Genomic DNA, 16158 nt, shown 5'->3' with positions numbered 1-16158 from the left:
CATTTATATAATATTCTTAACATGACAAAACTACAAAAGTGGAGAATAGGTTAGTGGTTGCTAGGGATTAAAAAGGAGGTGAAGGTACGAAGGATGTAGATGTGGCTATAAAAGGGCAACATGATGGATCTCTGTGGTCGTGGAAATGTCCTGTATCTTGATTCTATCAATGTCAGCATCCTGCCTGTGATATTGTATCATAGTTTTGCAAGATGTCCCCCTGGTGGGAAACTGGATAAAAGGTACACGGGATCACCCTGTACTGTATCTTACAATTCCATCTAAAATCTACAGTCACCTCAAAAGCAAAAGTTTCATTAGAATAAAAGGGCAACGCAGTCTGTGAGTTGACAATTTTTACAATAAAATGTTGGGGAAAATGCAATGCAACTGCAGCAATGCAATCAAGTTCCCAAAGACCAATATACCAAGATGGGGATTTCTCTCTTGATATTAAAGATCGTGTGGATTACAAACACAGCACATTTGACTCACCATTTGTTTCTGGAGGCCATCTACTTTGTCTTCTGTATTGTCTTCTTTATCTGTGTTGCCTCTAAATAAAATTAAAAAAAAAAAAAAAAAAAAAAGCATCACACACCACCTAGGAGCTATTTTGCAACTAGGATGCTTGCATGAAAATCCCCCAGAATCACTGACCAAAGAGAACATTAGTAGATCCCTTTCCTCACAGGCCTCAAAATCTTGGTTTTTCCCAGTGTTACAACTTCTACGAGCAACGACTTCCACTCAAATGAGACTTTAGCACGAGACTCATGATCTGCTCAGGCAGTTAGAGGCCGGCTATTCAACAATGATGCTATCTTTAAAAAGGTAATTATTGCCCATCAAGAACTGTCTGAATAAGCGGCTTTGATAAAAGAACAGAGTCTAGAGGCTGACAGCCATGCAAACTAAGAGCCCTGATGTGCCGACCCCCAGATCCCACAGTAGGATGCCACGGATGCAGAATCGCTCCTCACGTCTAGCAGCCATCACTTCCTTGAAAGGGAGCTCTGCTGTGCCTGCTGAGGAAGGACACTGCCCTCCGGACCATCAGCTGCTCGCCCCTAGATTAGCTGCCTAATGTCGTCTCCCTTGTGAGTTTAACTACTGCTGATGCCTACCTGTTTTTCAGGATCCCTGGTAAAATCAACTTTGAAGGATTCCTGTCTCAAATATTCTTCTCTCTGTTGGTCAGGTCCTGGGGGCAGAAGGAGCCTCCTACCTTCATTGCTTAACCACAGAAAGAACAGCCAGCCCCAAAGATATAATCTGTAAGCCACATTCGGGTACCTCCCCCAGGTGGTGTTTTCCCTGACCCCGTGTGCCCAACATTAACACCACTGGTCCTTTGGGCATTTGTTAGTATCTCTCTGAATGCATCTTTATTATCTTTGGGGCAGAGAACGTTATGATAGCTAGGGTGTTCATCAGGAGCTAAGGACAGATGGAAAATACATGTCATCCTTTTCTCAGCCTTAGCACATGGTTAGGGGGCCTGGCATTGTGTACCCTCATGTCCAGGCTTGCCCGTGGCCCTAGGAAGTGCTACTTTTGGGGGGAAGATCAGGCCAAAAGCTTACCAAACACAAGCTGAGAGATATATGTGATGTTTTCCAAATATATATATATATATATATATATATATGTGAAAACCACAGCTTTTCGCTATTTAGCTTTCCTATGAATTTACACATTTTGGAGTTATGCCCAAAGTAATTAAAACTCGACAAAGGGGACGCTTCCATACTTTTTTGCACACAACCCAGTGACAAGACCTGAAGGCCACGGCCATCAAGCAGTGGCTCCTAAGTCCACCTTACTCATGGACCATGAAATCTTTAAATAACACTGGAATTTCATCTGAGGCACTTCAAGGTCAGGAAGCCTGAACTTGCTGTACCGCTTCTGAACTTTCTGCCAAGTATGAGAAGTTATGAGAGATCTGAATTCTTCCTTGAGAATCCTCTGACCAGACGAGCCTGATTAAGGAGTAGGCAGGACGGCGGGCAGCTTGGGGAACTCAGGAAGGACAGGAACTGGTATTTGGTTCAAAGTGTCTGGGATTCAAGGGAAAAGCCTGAGGCATCGTAGGATGTAACCAAAGCAGCAATTTTGGAAGGCAGTTCAGGTTTAAGGGAGATGCCAGACCGTGAGGAAGAGACTATTAGCGTGCTGGATGTATGCTGTCAGAGATTTGTGGCGCGACAAGTCACACTGTGGTTGGCCCATGAAGCTTCTCACCTTTCGGGAATGTCTGAGGTCCCATCTGTAACACCCTGCTCTGCAGAAAGGGACTTCTCGTCTGGCATCCCAACCTTCTCCAGGAAACAAAGTGCTGGGTCTGCTCTCATGGCATTGTACCTCTCGTAACCTGATCAGGGGTAATGAGGAACAACGAGGTCATGTCAGAACTCACAAGATCTGCCTTGCGCCCTAGACAGTCATTTTGTTTCCCTTATTAAATAAAAAGCAAAACAAACAAACAAAAAAATACTGATTTAAAAATAACCGGATCCTGTAAGATTTCCTGTCAGGGGAAGATCCTTGCACTAAAGTGGACACCTTTGAGGAAGTAGTGCTTGCCCCAAAATCAAAGCTGATGTAAATATTCTGTGTCCGTGAAGACACACAAGATACAGATAAAATTCCCACTTGTTTGCGTCTTCTGGACAGCAAGGGAATCAGGCAAGCTGGTTTTGCAATTTCTTCCCCTCACCAACCCCCCAACTCTGGACACCCTATTATCTTGTCATCTCATGAACAGGCCTAGTTTTCTTATGGTCCAATTTTATCCCATGTGTTAGAAAGGGAAGCTGAGCAAAGTAATGGATGCAAAGGATGAAATATAAAGAGGACTACTGTGATTGCCGATTGGATTAAAACAGACCCGTTCCCTCTATATTCACAAACTCAGTATGAAATCCTAATCTACTGGCCAGGGCTTTGGAACTGCCTCTCACCATATCCCCAGAGTCAAAAACAGATGGAGGATTTCTGATCCAGAATAGAGACCTCAGACAGAAGGCAAAACAATGAAAAAATATCCCTTTTAATTTGATAATGCCATGCATGACGATTTGTTATTTTATTGTATCTAATGTAATCCTATAATGAGACAGGAGTATTTGGTCACAGCTAATGTCATATCGAACTATTTTGGGGGAAACTCCTTCATGATCATCAAAACCCTTTCCACGTTGCCCCTAACTAAGTCAATTTCTAGCTCTGTAGTATGTACAGAGAGACCCCACCACAGGTGATGTAAGATGCTGTACCTAAAATGAGTACCGGCTTGGCTGCTAGTAACACACTTGATTTTACTCTGTTGGGTATTTCCCTTCTATATTGGTTTTTGTTCTGATATCACTGTTGACGCTGTTCTAGCCCTCACGTGTAGGCAGCACCTGGTACTTTTTATCTGAGGAGCTGCAGGTACTTGTATCTTTTAATTCAAAGTGACATTTCTGCCATCTCCATGACAGGTGCTGCCTGCACGAGGCATATGGCAGGAGAAACTGGTGCCTTATGTTCTTCTTTATTCACTTACTCCTTAGGGCAATTGTTTGATTACCGTAAGCCTCTCTCATGAGACTGTGGGCTCCCCAGGGACAGGATCTGTATCTGTTTTTACTCATCATTATACATTCAGTACCTGGCACAGGGCCTGGCACTGTACACACTCAACAAACCGTTGACTGGATGTGTCAGTTTGGCCCAGACTCTCTTCCAGTAATCACTGTAGGAAGAACCATTCTCACCCTCTCCCCATGGTCTGCCTCAGCTCACATCACAACAGAAATGCCCTCCATGCTCCTGCTGTCTTGAGGACGTGCCTGCCATCGTCTCTACCTGCCCCCTCCCCAGGAAAAGAGGGATGCTTTGTCTCACAGCTGAGGTGGTGAAAGCTTCCTCCTCTGACCCTTTATCATGGAGGGAGGTTAACTGTCCATGAGGGTCCTGCCCTCACGCATGCTGCGCTGGACAGGGCTTGAAGCAGGCCGGTCCCTCCAGGCGCCTACTACCTGGCTGAGGCTCTGCTCTGCACACTTCTTGTCACGTGCAGGCCTGAAGTCTAGACAGATTCGGCATTTCTATTTCTCAACCAGCTATGAAGCTGGAGGCGAGGAAGAGTGATTGACCCAGTTCCCCAGAAAACCCTAACAACTGTCCTGAACAGAGAGTAGTAGGAGCTGTAACAGCAACATAAAGACATAAACAGTACAGCAACAGGCGGCGTAGGCTGCTTGCCTCTCTCCACTTAGTCTAGAAGTTCCTCTACGAGAATATGAACAGAAATACTAAAATCCATAGCTTGATGAGTATTTCATAAATCCAGGCTGCCCTAGAGGGGCGGCCGCCATTTCTTTCTTTCATTCATTCATTCATTCATTTATTTATTTATGGCTGTGTTGGGTCTTTGTTTCTGTGCGAGGGCTTTCTCTAGTTGCGGCGAGCGGGGGCCACTCTTCGTCACGGTGCGCGGGCCTCTTACTATCGCGGCCTCTCCCGTTGCAGAGCACAGGCTCCAGACGCGCAGGCTCAGTAATTGTGGCTCACTGGCCCAGTTGCTCCGCGGCATGTGGGATCTTCCCAGACCAGGGCCTGAACCCGTGTCCCCTGCATTGGCAGGCAGGTTCTCAACCACTGTGCCACCAGGGAAGCCCCCCGGCCGCCATTTCTTAATGCGGTCAAGAGCATCATTCAGAACAGACTGGCTGCAGGGCCCTTCTTGCTGTAAGCGGAAGCCCCAGCCAGTTCTTCCACAGTGGTCAGCTCGGAGATGCAACCGGGGCTTTGGTCTTCTGATCTAAGCAGGGTCGCAGCAGGCTATGTCTGGGGGGTAGTAGAAGATCCACAAAACCTTGGACGATGAACAGCTGTGTATTTCTTAACAAAGAAAATGGCTGCAGCTCTGCAGCTCATACTATGTCTCCAGGGCAGGGAGGCAAGGCAGAGAGAGCTCCTGATAGAACCTTGAAAAGTAAACACCAGACAGCTTGGCTCTCTGAAAATACCACATCTCCATCGGCCGCTGGGTACCTGAGAGTTTGTCACCGGGTAAGACACGTTGTGTGGGTTTGGTTATCCTGTGGAGAGGGCTGTTCCGTGGGGTGATGAGGTGTGTTACCCAGGTGCGGACAGGTCTGAGCCTAGGCTCACAGAATGTCTGCTGGGGGCTGACCAGCACCCCGCCAGGGGCAGGATCTGATTTGGACAACGCAAGACGCCAAGGAGGCTGGAGCCAAGCACAGGCGTCTGTCCAACCCAGCCTAGGTTTGACTCCAGTGTCACTGTCCAACTTCACGGGTCTGGTCCCATCCAAGAGTGAGCCGGTCTGCATGTGTGGCTTAACACCAGTCCCCCAGCACTGGGTACAGAGGCTAAGTCTTCCCCATCTTTACAGCGTGTCTGCTAAGCTCATCACATTACACCAGGTACTTCAGGCACTGCGTGCATCACCTCCCCGGCACCCCCACCTCTGACCGTGAATACCAGAGCTCACTCAACTGGGAGAACCTGAACGGAATGGGTGATGCACCATCTTCAAGTCTCACAGGCGTGCTCAGGAAACACTTAGGAATTATTAACTTGCAACCCTGCAAGCTGCTTCACTGAGCAGAAGAATTTTAGATTTGGAAGTAACCTTAGATATCATCAGATTGACTCTACCATTTCTGATAAGAGACTGGTTCGCTGTGCTTCACGGAGGTCACATGGTTTCTCTTCTCATTTCAGAGCTGAGTTCTAGCCCTGCACTGTCCAGCAGAGGAGCCACATATGGCTAATGAAATTTGAACTAATTAAAATTACATAAAATTAAAAATACAGTTGCTCAGTTGTATTAGTAACATTTCAAGTGCTCAACAGCCACACGCGGCGAGCGGCATCCGTAGAGGACGGGGCAGAAACAGGATATTTCCGTCATCAGTAGTACTTCCAGTGGACAGCATCGCTTTAGCCTAACCTCAGTGGTTTTAAAACTTTTAATTGAGTTATAGCTGATGTACAATATTATGTTAGTTGCAGGTGCACAACAGAATAACTGGACATTTCAATACATTATGAAATGATCACCACAATAAGTCTAGTAACTATCTGTCCCCATACAAAGCTAATACAGGATTACTGACCATATTCTTTGTGACTTATTTTATAAATAGAAGTTTGTGTCTCTTAATCCCCTTTACCTATTTTGCCCACCAACCCACTTCCCTCCCTTCTGGCAACCATCATTTTGCTCTCCGTATCTATAAGCACCTGTTTTGTTTGTTCATTTGTTCTGATTTTTAGTTTCCACATATAAAGTGAGGTCATGTAGCATCTGTCTTTCTCTGCCTGACTTATTTTACTTGGCATAGTACTCTCTAGGTCCATCCGTGTTGTTGCATATGGTGAGATTTCATTCTTCTTTATGCTCAAATAATGTTTCATTGTATATACACACCACATCCATTCATATGGATATCCATCCATATCCATTCATCCACTGATGGACACTTAGGCTGCTTCCATATCTTGCCTACTGTAAATAATGATGCAATGAACAAATCTTTTTGGATGAGTGTATTTGTTTTCTTCGGGTAAATATACAGAAGCGGAGTTGCTGGACTGGATGGTAATTCCGTTTTTAATTTTTTGAGGAACCTCCATGCTGTTTTCCAGAGTGGCTGCACAAATTTACAGTCCTATCGAAAGTACACAAAGGTTCCTTTTCTCCACATCCTCGTCCACACTCGTGCTTTGCTGTCCTCTGATGCTTGTGGGTCACCAACCCGGGGGTGTGGGTCCCAGGCTAGACTGCACCTCCGCCTCTCCTACCCATCTTGTTCTGGCTCCTCCTTTACGTCTTCATTTGGGGAACCTCTTTTCTGCTGGTCCTCAGGTCATTCTCAGAGACAGCTACTCTGTGAGCAGGTGTAATTCCCATGTGCCTGTGGGAGGAGGTGAGCTCAGGGCGTTCCTGCTCTGCCATCTTGATTCTGACTCCCTTTCCCCAGTGGTTTGATAAAGGGCTCTCAACAGAGCCTCCCAAAGCCTGCATCTGTAACACCAGAATCTACGTTTTGAAGGGATTCTTCATTAGAATAGGTACACGCGTGGTTGTTACGTAAATATTGCAGGTTGGCCTGCAAATGTTGAAGAATTCTACTCATAGGGCGTGTGTTAGAAAGACAGTTAACCTTCCAAAGGCAGAGGAATAAGTGACAGTGAACAGCGCCATGCACCTGTTATGCACTAAGCGCATGTGGGCACCAGGCCGCCCACCTACACTGTCTCATTTAATCTTCAAACAACTCTCCAGGTAGGTTGTCTTGATACTCTCCCCAGTGTACAGGTGAGGAAATAGGTCAGAGAAGTTTATGACTTGCCCAAGGCCACACATTTAGTCAGTGGCAGAGCTGGCAGTGAAAGCCAAGTACACCTAACCCTTCCCACTTTAACCCCTGCTCTCCAGTTCAAAATTTTGGCTAATTCACCTGGCAGGGAAGGTGTGTATTAGGCACATTACAGAGGATATTATCTGGGACTTTCATTATTCATTTTAACAGTTGGCTGAAAGCAAGGGCAGGTAGTTAGAACAAGACCAGAAATGAAGAAACAGGACATTTATTTCAGTTTTTCCAAGCTATTCAAAAACCTCTCTCAGTCCCCTTTGGTCTCTAGGTTACCACATTTAAAAAAAAAAAGATGTTTATGCCATCTACTGTTCTTGAATTTTTATACCAATAGGGCAAAAAATACATACTAGGAATATGTAGATTAGCTAGAATGACCTTAGAATTCTGCATGCATGTGACATGCTAAAACCTAACATTTCCCCCATTTATTTACTGCTTTACTCAAGAAACCCTGGGGCCTACCACGTGACAGGCACTAGGCCAGAGGCTGGGACTGTACGAGTGAACAATCCCATGCACAACGGTGCGGTGAGGCGAGTGAGGAAGATACACACTGAACAAAGCCCTCGTGGCCACCCTTTCAAAGTGCCTCACTGATACTTACATTTGCTATATTTTCATGACTCACACATTCATCCGGCCAAATTTCTGAGAGGACAGAGGTGAGGCTCTACTTTCTAAGAGAGACATGCAACAGGCCTATGGAATTTTTCAGGAAAGAGAAAATATTCACTGAAGTACTCACCATGTTTGAACACGCCAATCAGAAGCGACTTGTCGGCCTCGGCATCCCACCAATCCACTGGGATCTCCACGTAGTCGATGTCGGGCAGAGGAACGTCCAGCTCCCTGTGGAAGGAAGGGCGTGGACTCAGAGTGCCTTCAACACAGACAGAAAACAACACAAGAGCTCCCGGCCTGAACCCTCGTACTAAGCCACGTCCCGAGCTGCACGCTTAGAAGTAACAACAAATGAGAGGACTCAGATAGCTGGGGGCCAAGATATCTTAACCAGGGCTCTGCCCCTGGTTTACAGAGGGAGCTACATCAGCAGATGTACTTGGTGTTCAGGCTCCACTCAGACTGAATGATGCAGAATCTGAGAGCACCTCGTGGAGAACGCACAGCCAGCCAGCCTGGGGTCGGGCTGTGGGCTCTACACGTGTCAGGTGGTTCTAATGTGCCTCTTCGGTTGACAACTGCGGCAAAAGCCAGCAATAGGTTGGTTATGTGAAGGCAGAACACCCCTTCTGACTTCATACATGATACATGCATTCAGGTGTCTGAATTCATACAGGATCAAATGCTGCAAAGTGCCCAAATCATCTTGATGCAACCTTTGGAGACCGCAAGCACTATTCGAGAACAAGCTAGCCTGCACTGCTACACGCGGGGTATGAAGGGAGCCTTTCAGAGGCTAGCAGCCACAGTAGGAGGTGCTTCCTGGTGAGGGTCTGCTAACGGTCTGCTGGGTAAAACTTCTGGCCAAAGGGATGCACACAGCTCACCCCAGGGAGCAGACATGGAGGCATCAGCCCCTCTCTGAGTTTCTGTCCATGTTCTGAGAGCTCACATGGACCCTTAGCTGACTGGCTTTACTTGTCTGAGCACCGTCCTTACTCTTTTGAAGGCTCTGGGGTTTGGGGGAGAACATCCATCTGGATGGCTCTTCCCTCCCACCTCCCAGCTGCCTGGGATGGTGCCTCTTCAACGTTGAAGTTTCTTCTTCCGTCAGGTTCTTCTTGCTGTGACACGGGGCTGCCTGCCCCTTGCCAGGCCCAGCTCTCCCTGTGGGGATGGGGCTCCCTGGCCCCCACCTCTCCAGGCAGTGCTCCTATCTGGCTCCACCTCAGGGCCCACTGCTCTGCCTGCGTGGTGCCGCGGGCTGAACAACTTTTTGGGGGTGAGCTGTGATTCATTCCTCATGGCACTTTCTGCACAATAAGATCTACATGGGACCAGTGAGAGCTAAGATTCAGGAAAGCAGAGGGAAGGAGGGAAGCGGGGGAAGGGGCTGGGCAATGGACCTACTCGCTCCACGTTCTACTAACTTCCCTGCATCTACGCATCTAAGAAAGCACATGACGGGGATGGGTAAATTCAGATACATTACTTCTGCCCAGTAACACTGGATATAAATAAGCAGGTTGAATTCTGCTGCATATACATGACTCACAAATTGAACCTTTTTACCAATACACCCAACCTCCTTATCCTTACTAGAAATGCCCATAGTAACTACCAAGTAGTAACAGTCAATGTGATGACTGGTCCTAATTACAAAATGCCTCAGGGGTAGGACTGTCATTGCCTTTCACCTCTCTCCTTCTTTAGTGCTCCTGTGACCACTAAAACCATTAGCACTGCCCAATGGAAAGTAAGAGAAAGAAGAAACCACGGCCCCAGGGAATCTCAAAGCACAGTTCAAATACCAGCACTTGCTATGTCCCCTGGGAACAAGCGGCGTTGTAGGGGCCAGAGCAAACTGCCGATCTGGGGAAGGTGAAGGAGGCCGTCTGGGGATCCCACTTATACACTGTGACTTCTGACAGTCCAATCAAGTAGTAGCTGGGGGCTCAGCAGCCTCATTCCCCCAAATCCAGGGATATTCCCACAGGATTCTACAGCTTTGGAAACACTAGCTTACAGAACTAAGGCACAACACATCAAATGGTGACAAAGTATTAGTAATACGACTAGCAAATAAAGGAGAACCACTCAAAGGTAGAAGAGGACTAAGGCCAAGAGTGGGATTCCAAGTAAAGCTTTTAGTCTACACCTGTTGGATCAAAGTCACTAATATCTATCCAACAATGATTAGTTAAGGTAGAGAAATGACTGCTTTAAAAGCAATTTTACAACACTACTGGGAGAAAAAAAACCCAACTAAGAACCTCACCAAGAGCTGTGTTTTTAAGCAGCTGTTTTCTCCTTTATTTCACTCGTAGATGATCTGGCTGAATCATCCTCATTCTACCTGCCTGCTCTACCAGGAACTGGTCCTGGGTGGGAGGGAACACGGGCCTCTTGAAACACAGGCAGGTTTGTCCATTTCCATCAACAGGCACTTTATGGCAATTCTTTAACACTGGGAGCTAAGGTTGACCTGTTTTACCTGGCCGGAGTTCCTTCAAATGCTTTATCCGCTGCTTCTCCCAGTATTTCAGCTTTTAAGTAGTACAGCATCCGGACTCGCAAAAGTACCCTATGATACATGAACACAGTAATGAAACACATTAGAACCCATAAGCTGCCTGTGAACTGCCATCCCCAAGCTGACCTGGGGGAATTCTGGGTGCTCCCAGGTTGTTAGGGCTATGAAGTTATATATGAGAAAGCACTAGAAAAAGAAAACACTAGGTATTAATGGCAGAAATTATTGTGATATCTCCATTTCACTCAAGAAAACGTATCTCATCAGTCATCTGTTAAGGTCACCCTATGGGCGTGGGAGGTGAGGGCAGCAGAAACAGCATCCCACCTGGTCCTTAAGAGCAGCGGTCCCCAACTTTTTTTTTTTTTTTTAAATAAATTTATTTATTTATTTATTTATTTATTGGCTGTGTTGGGTCTTCACTGCTGCATGCGGGCTTTCTCTAGTTGTGGTGAGCAGGGGCTACTCTTTGTTGTGGTGCGTGGGCTTCTCATTGCGGTAGCTTCTCTCGTTGCAGAACACAGGCTCTAGGTGCGTGGGCTTCAGTAGCTGTGGCTCGCGGGCTCTAGAGCGCAGGCTCAGTAGTTGTGGCGCACAGGCTTAGCTGCTCCGCGGCATGTGGGATCTTCCTGGACCAGGGCTCGAACCCGTGTCCCCTGCATTGGCAGGCGGATTTTTAACCACTGCGCCACCAGGGAAGCCCAGTCCCCAAACAACCCCTGGCAGCAGGGACCGGTTTCGTGGAAGACAATTTTTCCATGGACCCGGGGGGGTGGTGTGTGGGATAGTTCAGGCGGTAATGCAAGCGATGGGGAGTGGCAGATGAAGCTTCCCTCGCTCGCCCACCGCTCACCTCCTGCTGTGAGGCCTGGACCACTACTGGTCTGTGGCCTGGGCGTTGGGGACCCCTGCTTAAGAGGGCTCACGCTGTCCACACGGCCACAATGACCTCTCAGGCAGAGCTGCCTTCCAAGAGGCTCGTTACTAGTTTCCGAGTTTAGTGACAGGTGAGGTTATGTTGAATGGTGCTGTTTTCAAATAGTTTCACTGGCACATAGTTACATGTTACATGAATATTTTAAAGTCTTTTTCATGGCGATACTGCCAGAGAGCAATTCCGTCTTCTCTCCTGTGATTCGGTCTGGACCACACTCAGGCTTCATGGGAATGCCCCAGCATGTTTGAGATGAAGCAATTAAGTATTTGTTGGGCAACTGGTGTGTCCTGCACCGTGCTGGTACCGTGAGTATGTAACACAAGTAAACGTTAGTTTAACCTTGTTCTTGAGGAGCCCACAACAGTCCAATTGTGAAATAAGGCCAGCCACAAGAGAATCAGAGCACAGCAGACGGCCGTGGGGGGTTAGGGGCGGGTGGCTTAAGGTATGCAAAACACAGAGTGAAAGCCAAGGACAGGCACAGAGAAGCCCACCACATCTGAGGAGATGCTGCAGTGAGGGTTACAAGAGTACCTGCCACTGTGTTGACATCAGGCAAGAGTGAAGGCGAGCTACTAAAGCAGAAAGAAGCCCGTTCACTCGTACTTCTCTAGGAACTGATCTCCATGTAAGTTGTTTAAAAAGAGCGACGAGAACACAAACAGCACGTAAAGTACATACTACTTTAGAGAAGGTAAGAGGCGGCTGTGCGTTCCCACTGCTGGGCCTTGCACAGAGCATCTCTGGAGGAACCCGGTTAACGGTGGTCGCCTCTGGAGAGGGAAACCGGGGCGCTGGAGCGGGAGGAAAACTTACTTTTGACAAAAAAATATTTGTTAACACGTGTATGTATTACCTATTCAAAAGGTGTTTAAATAACGAAGGGTTGAGGCCTCTAAAAAAGCACAGTTTCTTAGATCTGGGTTGAGAGTGCCACTGTGGGCTTAAGTCGTAGGTGGCAACATAAAAGCTCAAACTTTTAGATGGGAAAGAACCCTTACTTTTCTGCCATACCATTCCTTACCTCAGCTGTCAATCAACTCAATTTCGAGATGTTTTTTCAAAGCTCAGAGAATGAGAACTCTAAGAATTTGCGATCGTCCCTGATCCTTCTGCCTAGCTGGCAGTAGCTGACGGCCTCCTTAGCGAGAACTGGAAAGAGGCTGTCTTAGGTATAGGATTCCTGCCCGCTTGGATCTACCTCAATCAGAGGAAGGCTTCCAGAAGATGTAAGATGCAGCTGTTTCTATATCTCCAAAAAGAGGCAAAGGTGTTGATATCTAGCAGTACCTACGGCACAGGAGAACAGAACTGAAAGCCAGTAGTATTCACCTATACTGCAAATGAGAAGTAAATCAACTCAGAGGACAGACAGACAACTCCTCTTAGAGAGCCACTTCCTCCCAGGCTGAGATGATAACCCCAGGTGGCATGTGACCTCACAGGGAAGGAGAGCTGGAGCTGGTCTGTGACACCCTTCACTTCAGCCAGACAAAACCTATTAATACTTTTGGGTGGCGGTATTGCCTTTTCTTTCATTTCTTTCTTTTTCTAAAAAACCATTCTCTTGGTATGAAATATACTTCCAGAAAGTGCATTTTGCATACATGTACAGCTTGATGAATTTCCACATACTAAAAACGCACATGTGTATCCAATATCCAGATCAGGAAACAGAACATTTCCCCAGAAGGCCCCCTGGTAGTCCCTTCTGGTCACTATACCCACTCTGAACAGAGAGTCACTGCCCTGACTTCTTAGAGCTTAGATTTGAAGCAGCTGCTTTTTAACCTCTTAAGGTTCTTTTGATAACATCTTCACGCCCCTAAATACTATATGTATTACTAATTACGCAAATGCTTTGAGTACTCACTATGTGCCAGCATGTATTAGCTCACTTAATCTTCATAACAATGCTGAGGCAGGAACTATTATCCTCATTTTTAAAATAATTCACCTGCAGGTAAGTAATGGGGCCAGGACTCAAATCCAGGCAGTCCTGACCCCAGAGCCTTTCCTGACGCACATCTGGTATTGGGGTGGCAGTAAATGTGCTAATCAACAGAGCCCACAATTCTAGAAGCTCACAGTCCAGTTATGCTAAAGAAATTCTGCCTGTTCTCTGGTGCACCTCAGGCCAGAACCAGGACCCAAGATCAAAGGGTGGAAGATTCAAGGAAGTGGCTTTTAGATTCAATATACAGAAGGACAATTAATTAGAATCATGTGGTAATTAAATGAGCGAGGCTGAGAAACGGTAAACTCCCATCACTAGGAAGGCTCGAGCAGAGGCTGGGGCCTGTCCCTGTTGGGACGCTGCCCACAGAATTCCCACGCTGCGTCGGAGGAGCTGCAAGGCCCCTGCCGGCTCTGAATCTCTTGGTCGCTGAGCCTGAACTAAAGAGAACAATACTCTCCATCAGATTCAGATTAATAAACAGCAGTCAGCTTCTTCAAACCCAGAGAAGTGCTTTACTGCATTATTCTTCGATTCTCGGGGTAAGGCTTGCACTCAGGAAAGATCTTGGGGCTGGTGGTTAGAAATGTTAAGGAATTCCTCAAAGGTCACAATTAGTTCTGCTCAACATCTGTGATCATCTGTGCGGGTGTCAAGGGAAGTTCTATGTTAATCTCTCCAGCTCAGCCTATTTTCAGTGCTCCAGACCCACCTCTGCAGCTGGGGATGGGAGAGCCAAATGCTGCTGCTGTGACTTAATAAGGCAAAACCTGAGTCCTTCGTGTTGCTCTTCAACGTTTACTGAATGTAACGATTCTGATTCTGTCATGGCTACAGGCACCGCCATTCTCCAGCCTACGAGGCTAACGGCCACAGAGTTACCTGCTTTCTGTATTCCTCATCACACATGATGGATTCTTTAGTCACATCTCTCATATTTGACCCTTTCTCCCCAATTCTACAGTCAGCACCCTAATCTAGGTCATCACGATCAATACTTAGTATTATGACAGAACTCTCCTAGTTGGCCATTCAGCTCCAGGTAAACACCTACTCCAACTTGCAAATTGTTACCGGATTAATTTTTCTCCCCCAGTATCATTTTTTATCATGTCTCACTTGTTCAAGAAATATGGTTGCTTAGTACTTACAACAGAGTGACTCCTCGGTGAGCCTGCCATACCAGGTCTCCCATCAAGGAGCCCTCGTCCCTGCCAGCTTCCTTTCTGCTCCCTCACAGTGACTCTGATTCAGTCACAGTGAACATGCCGTCGGGTCCTGCCCCAGCCAGGCTCTGCTATCAACAGCGAGTGCCCTTTAAGTCTTGGCTTGAGATCTACTGCCCCAGAGAGCTTGTACCTTTGTGTGCGGTAGTTTTTATTACAGTATTGGGCATGAGACCTATCTTCAGATACTTGGAGGGATCAACAGACAGGGTTAGACTTCAGCAGTAAAGGGAAAAAACCACAACCCAACAACTACAGAACCATTAGGTTGATGTTACAGGGAGGAAGAAAAGACCTAGCAAAACATCTTAATTTACAGGATAATAAACTCTTTATAACCAGAGGTGTGCAAGCTGAGGCCTTCTCACTGCCTACCAGGAATGCTGAGGAGGTAAGTCTTGCCTGGCCTAGGAAGCTGGGCTAGATGGTCGCCAAGGGTCCTTTTACTTCTAACAGATACACTGTACAATGATGCAAATACCCACATGCAAACCTGTCATTGTTTTGTGGCTGGGTGCCCTAACTCCCCCAAACTAAACCTCATAAGAACAGTTTCATTTTCTATCACTTTCTCCTTTATTTGCGCCTGCCCCACCCCAGCTGTTAGCCTCGGGATATAAAGAATACTATCTCAAATGAATGTCCATCAAACACCGGGAGGCCATGAATGTCAAAGCAAATCTGAAGAGGAAGCAACCTGGCAAGGGGGTGTGGCTGAGAGCGGTGGCCACCAAGGCCGGTCTTCTGCTCCCCCTGATGTGCCCTCAGGGGTGGAGGGAGGGAAAGGAAAAGAAGAGCAAGCAGCGAAATCACCAGTGTCCTCCGTGGATTTTGAGAGTCAGGTCAGAAGATGCTGTACGAACTGCACTGGTAAGAGAGGCCGGGTTCCAGGGGAGAAGAGAGATGATTAAAGGAAGTAGAGAGGCTTCAATGCGACTGAACCCTGACCCAGCTTCAAGCACACAGCCTATCCGCCTTTCCAGACCTTGCACGGTGGTACAGGGGCATCAAGTGGCCTCCCACAGCCCCGTGGGGGTCCCAGGAAGCCGCGCTGTCAGAGCGGAGCTGCCACCCAGGGGTGAGGGGGGCACACTCACTTGTTGCAGTGCTGTTTGAGGTGCTTTTTGTAGCCATCATCGTGCAAGACCACCTCGGGGTTGCAGGTGGCCAGCCAGTCTGCGTTCTTTAACTCTGGGAGCAGCAGCTGGTTCTTCGTTTTCTTCCCCTTCCTCCCTCTGGGGACTGGAGCGGACAGCCCTGAGACAGAAGGTACGAACATGAGCTGAGACGGCTTAAACGTGGCTGTCGGAACAGAGCTGGGCTAGGGTGGCAAAGAGGCAGCCGGGCTATGCACGGTGGCCCTGGACGACAGGCCCCACTCCTCCGTCCCCCAGGCAGGGATGGCGAGGAGACACCCGGTCCCCCCCAGGACCATTCAGTCAGGCAGCAAGAATCTATCGAGTGTCCTGTAGGATCAC

General features: G+C 47.5%; 1 protein-coding gene across 1 annotated transcript in view; it reads right to left on the bottom strand.

Moving 5' to 3' along the window:
- CHD6 (chromodomain helicase DNA binding protein 6) overlaps window positions 1-16158 on the bottom strand; it is a 205449-nt gene that overhangs the window by 32360 nt on the left and 156931 nt on the right. The window contains 5 exon segments of the mRNA XM_036825224.1: window positions 496-556; window positions 2248-2377; window positions 8152-8255; window positions 10522-10611; window positions 15778-15937. Of these exon segments, the coding sequence (XP_036681119.1) occupies window positions 496-556; window positions 2248-2377; window positions 8152-8255; window positions 10522-10611; window positions 15778-15937 (545 nt within the window).

The sequence above is a fragment of the Balaenoptera musculus genome, chromosome 15 (genome assembly GCF_009873245.2).
Source record: "Balaenoptera musculus isolate JJ_BM4_2016_0621 chromosome 15, mBalMus1.pri.v3, whole genome shotgun sequence".
NCBI lineage: Eukaryota > Metazoa > Chordata > Mammalia > Artiodactyla > Balaenopteridae > Balaenoptera > Balaenoptera musculus.
The sequence above is the reverse complement of the archived record's forward strand: the minus strand, read 5'-3'. Positions and strand labels throughout refer to the sequence as shown.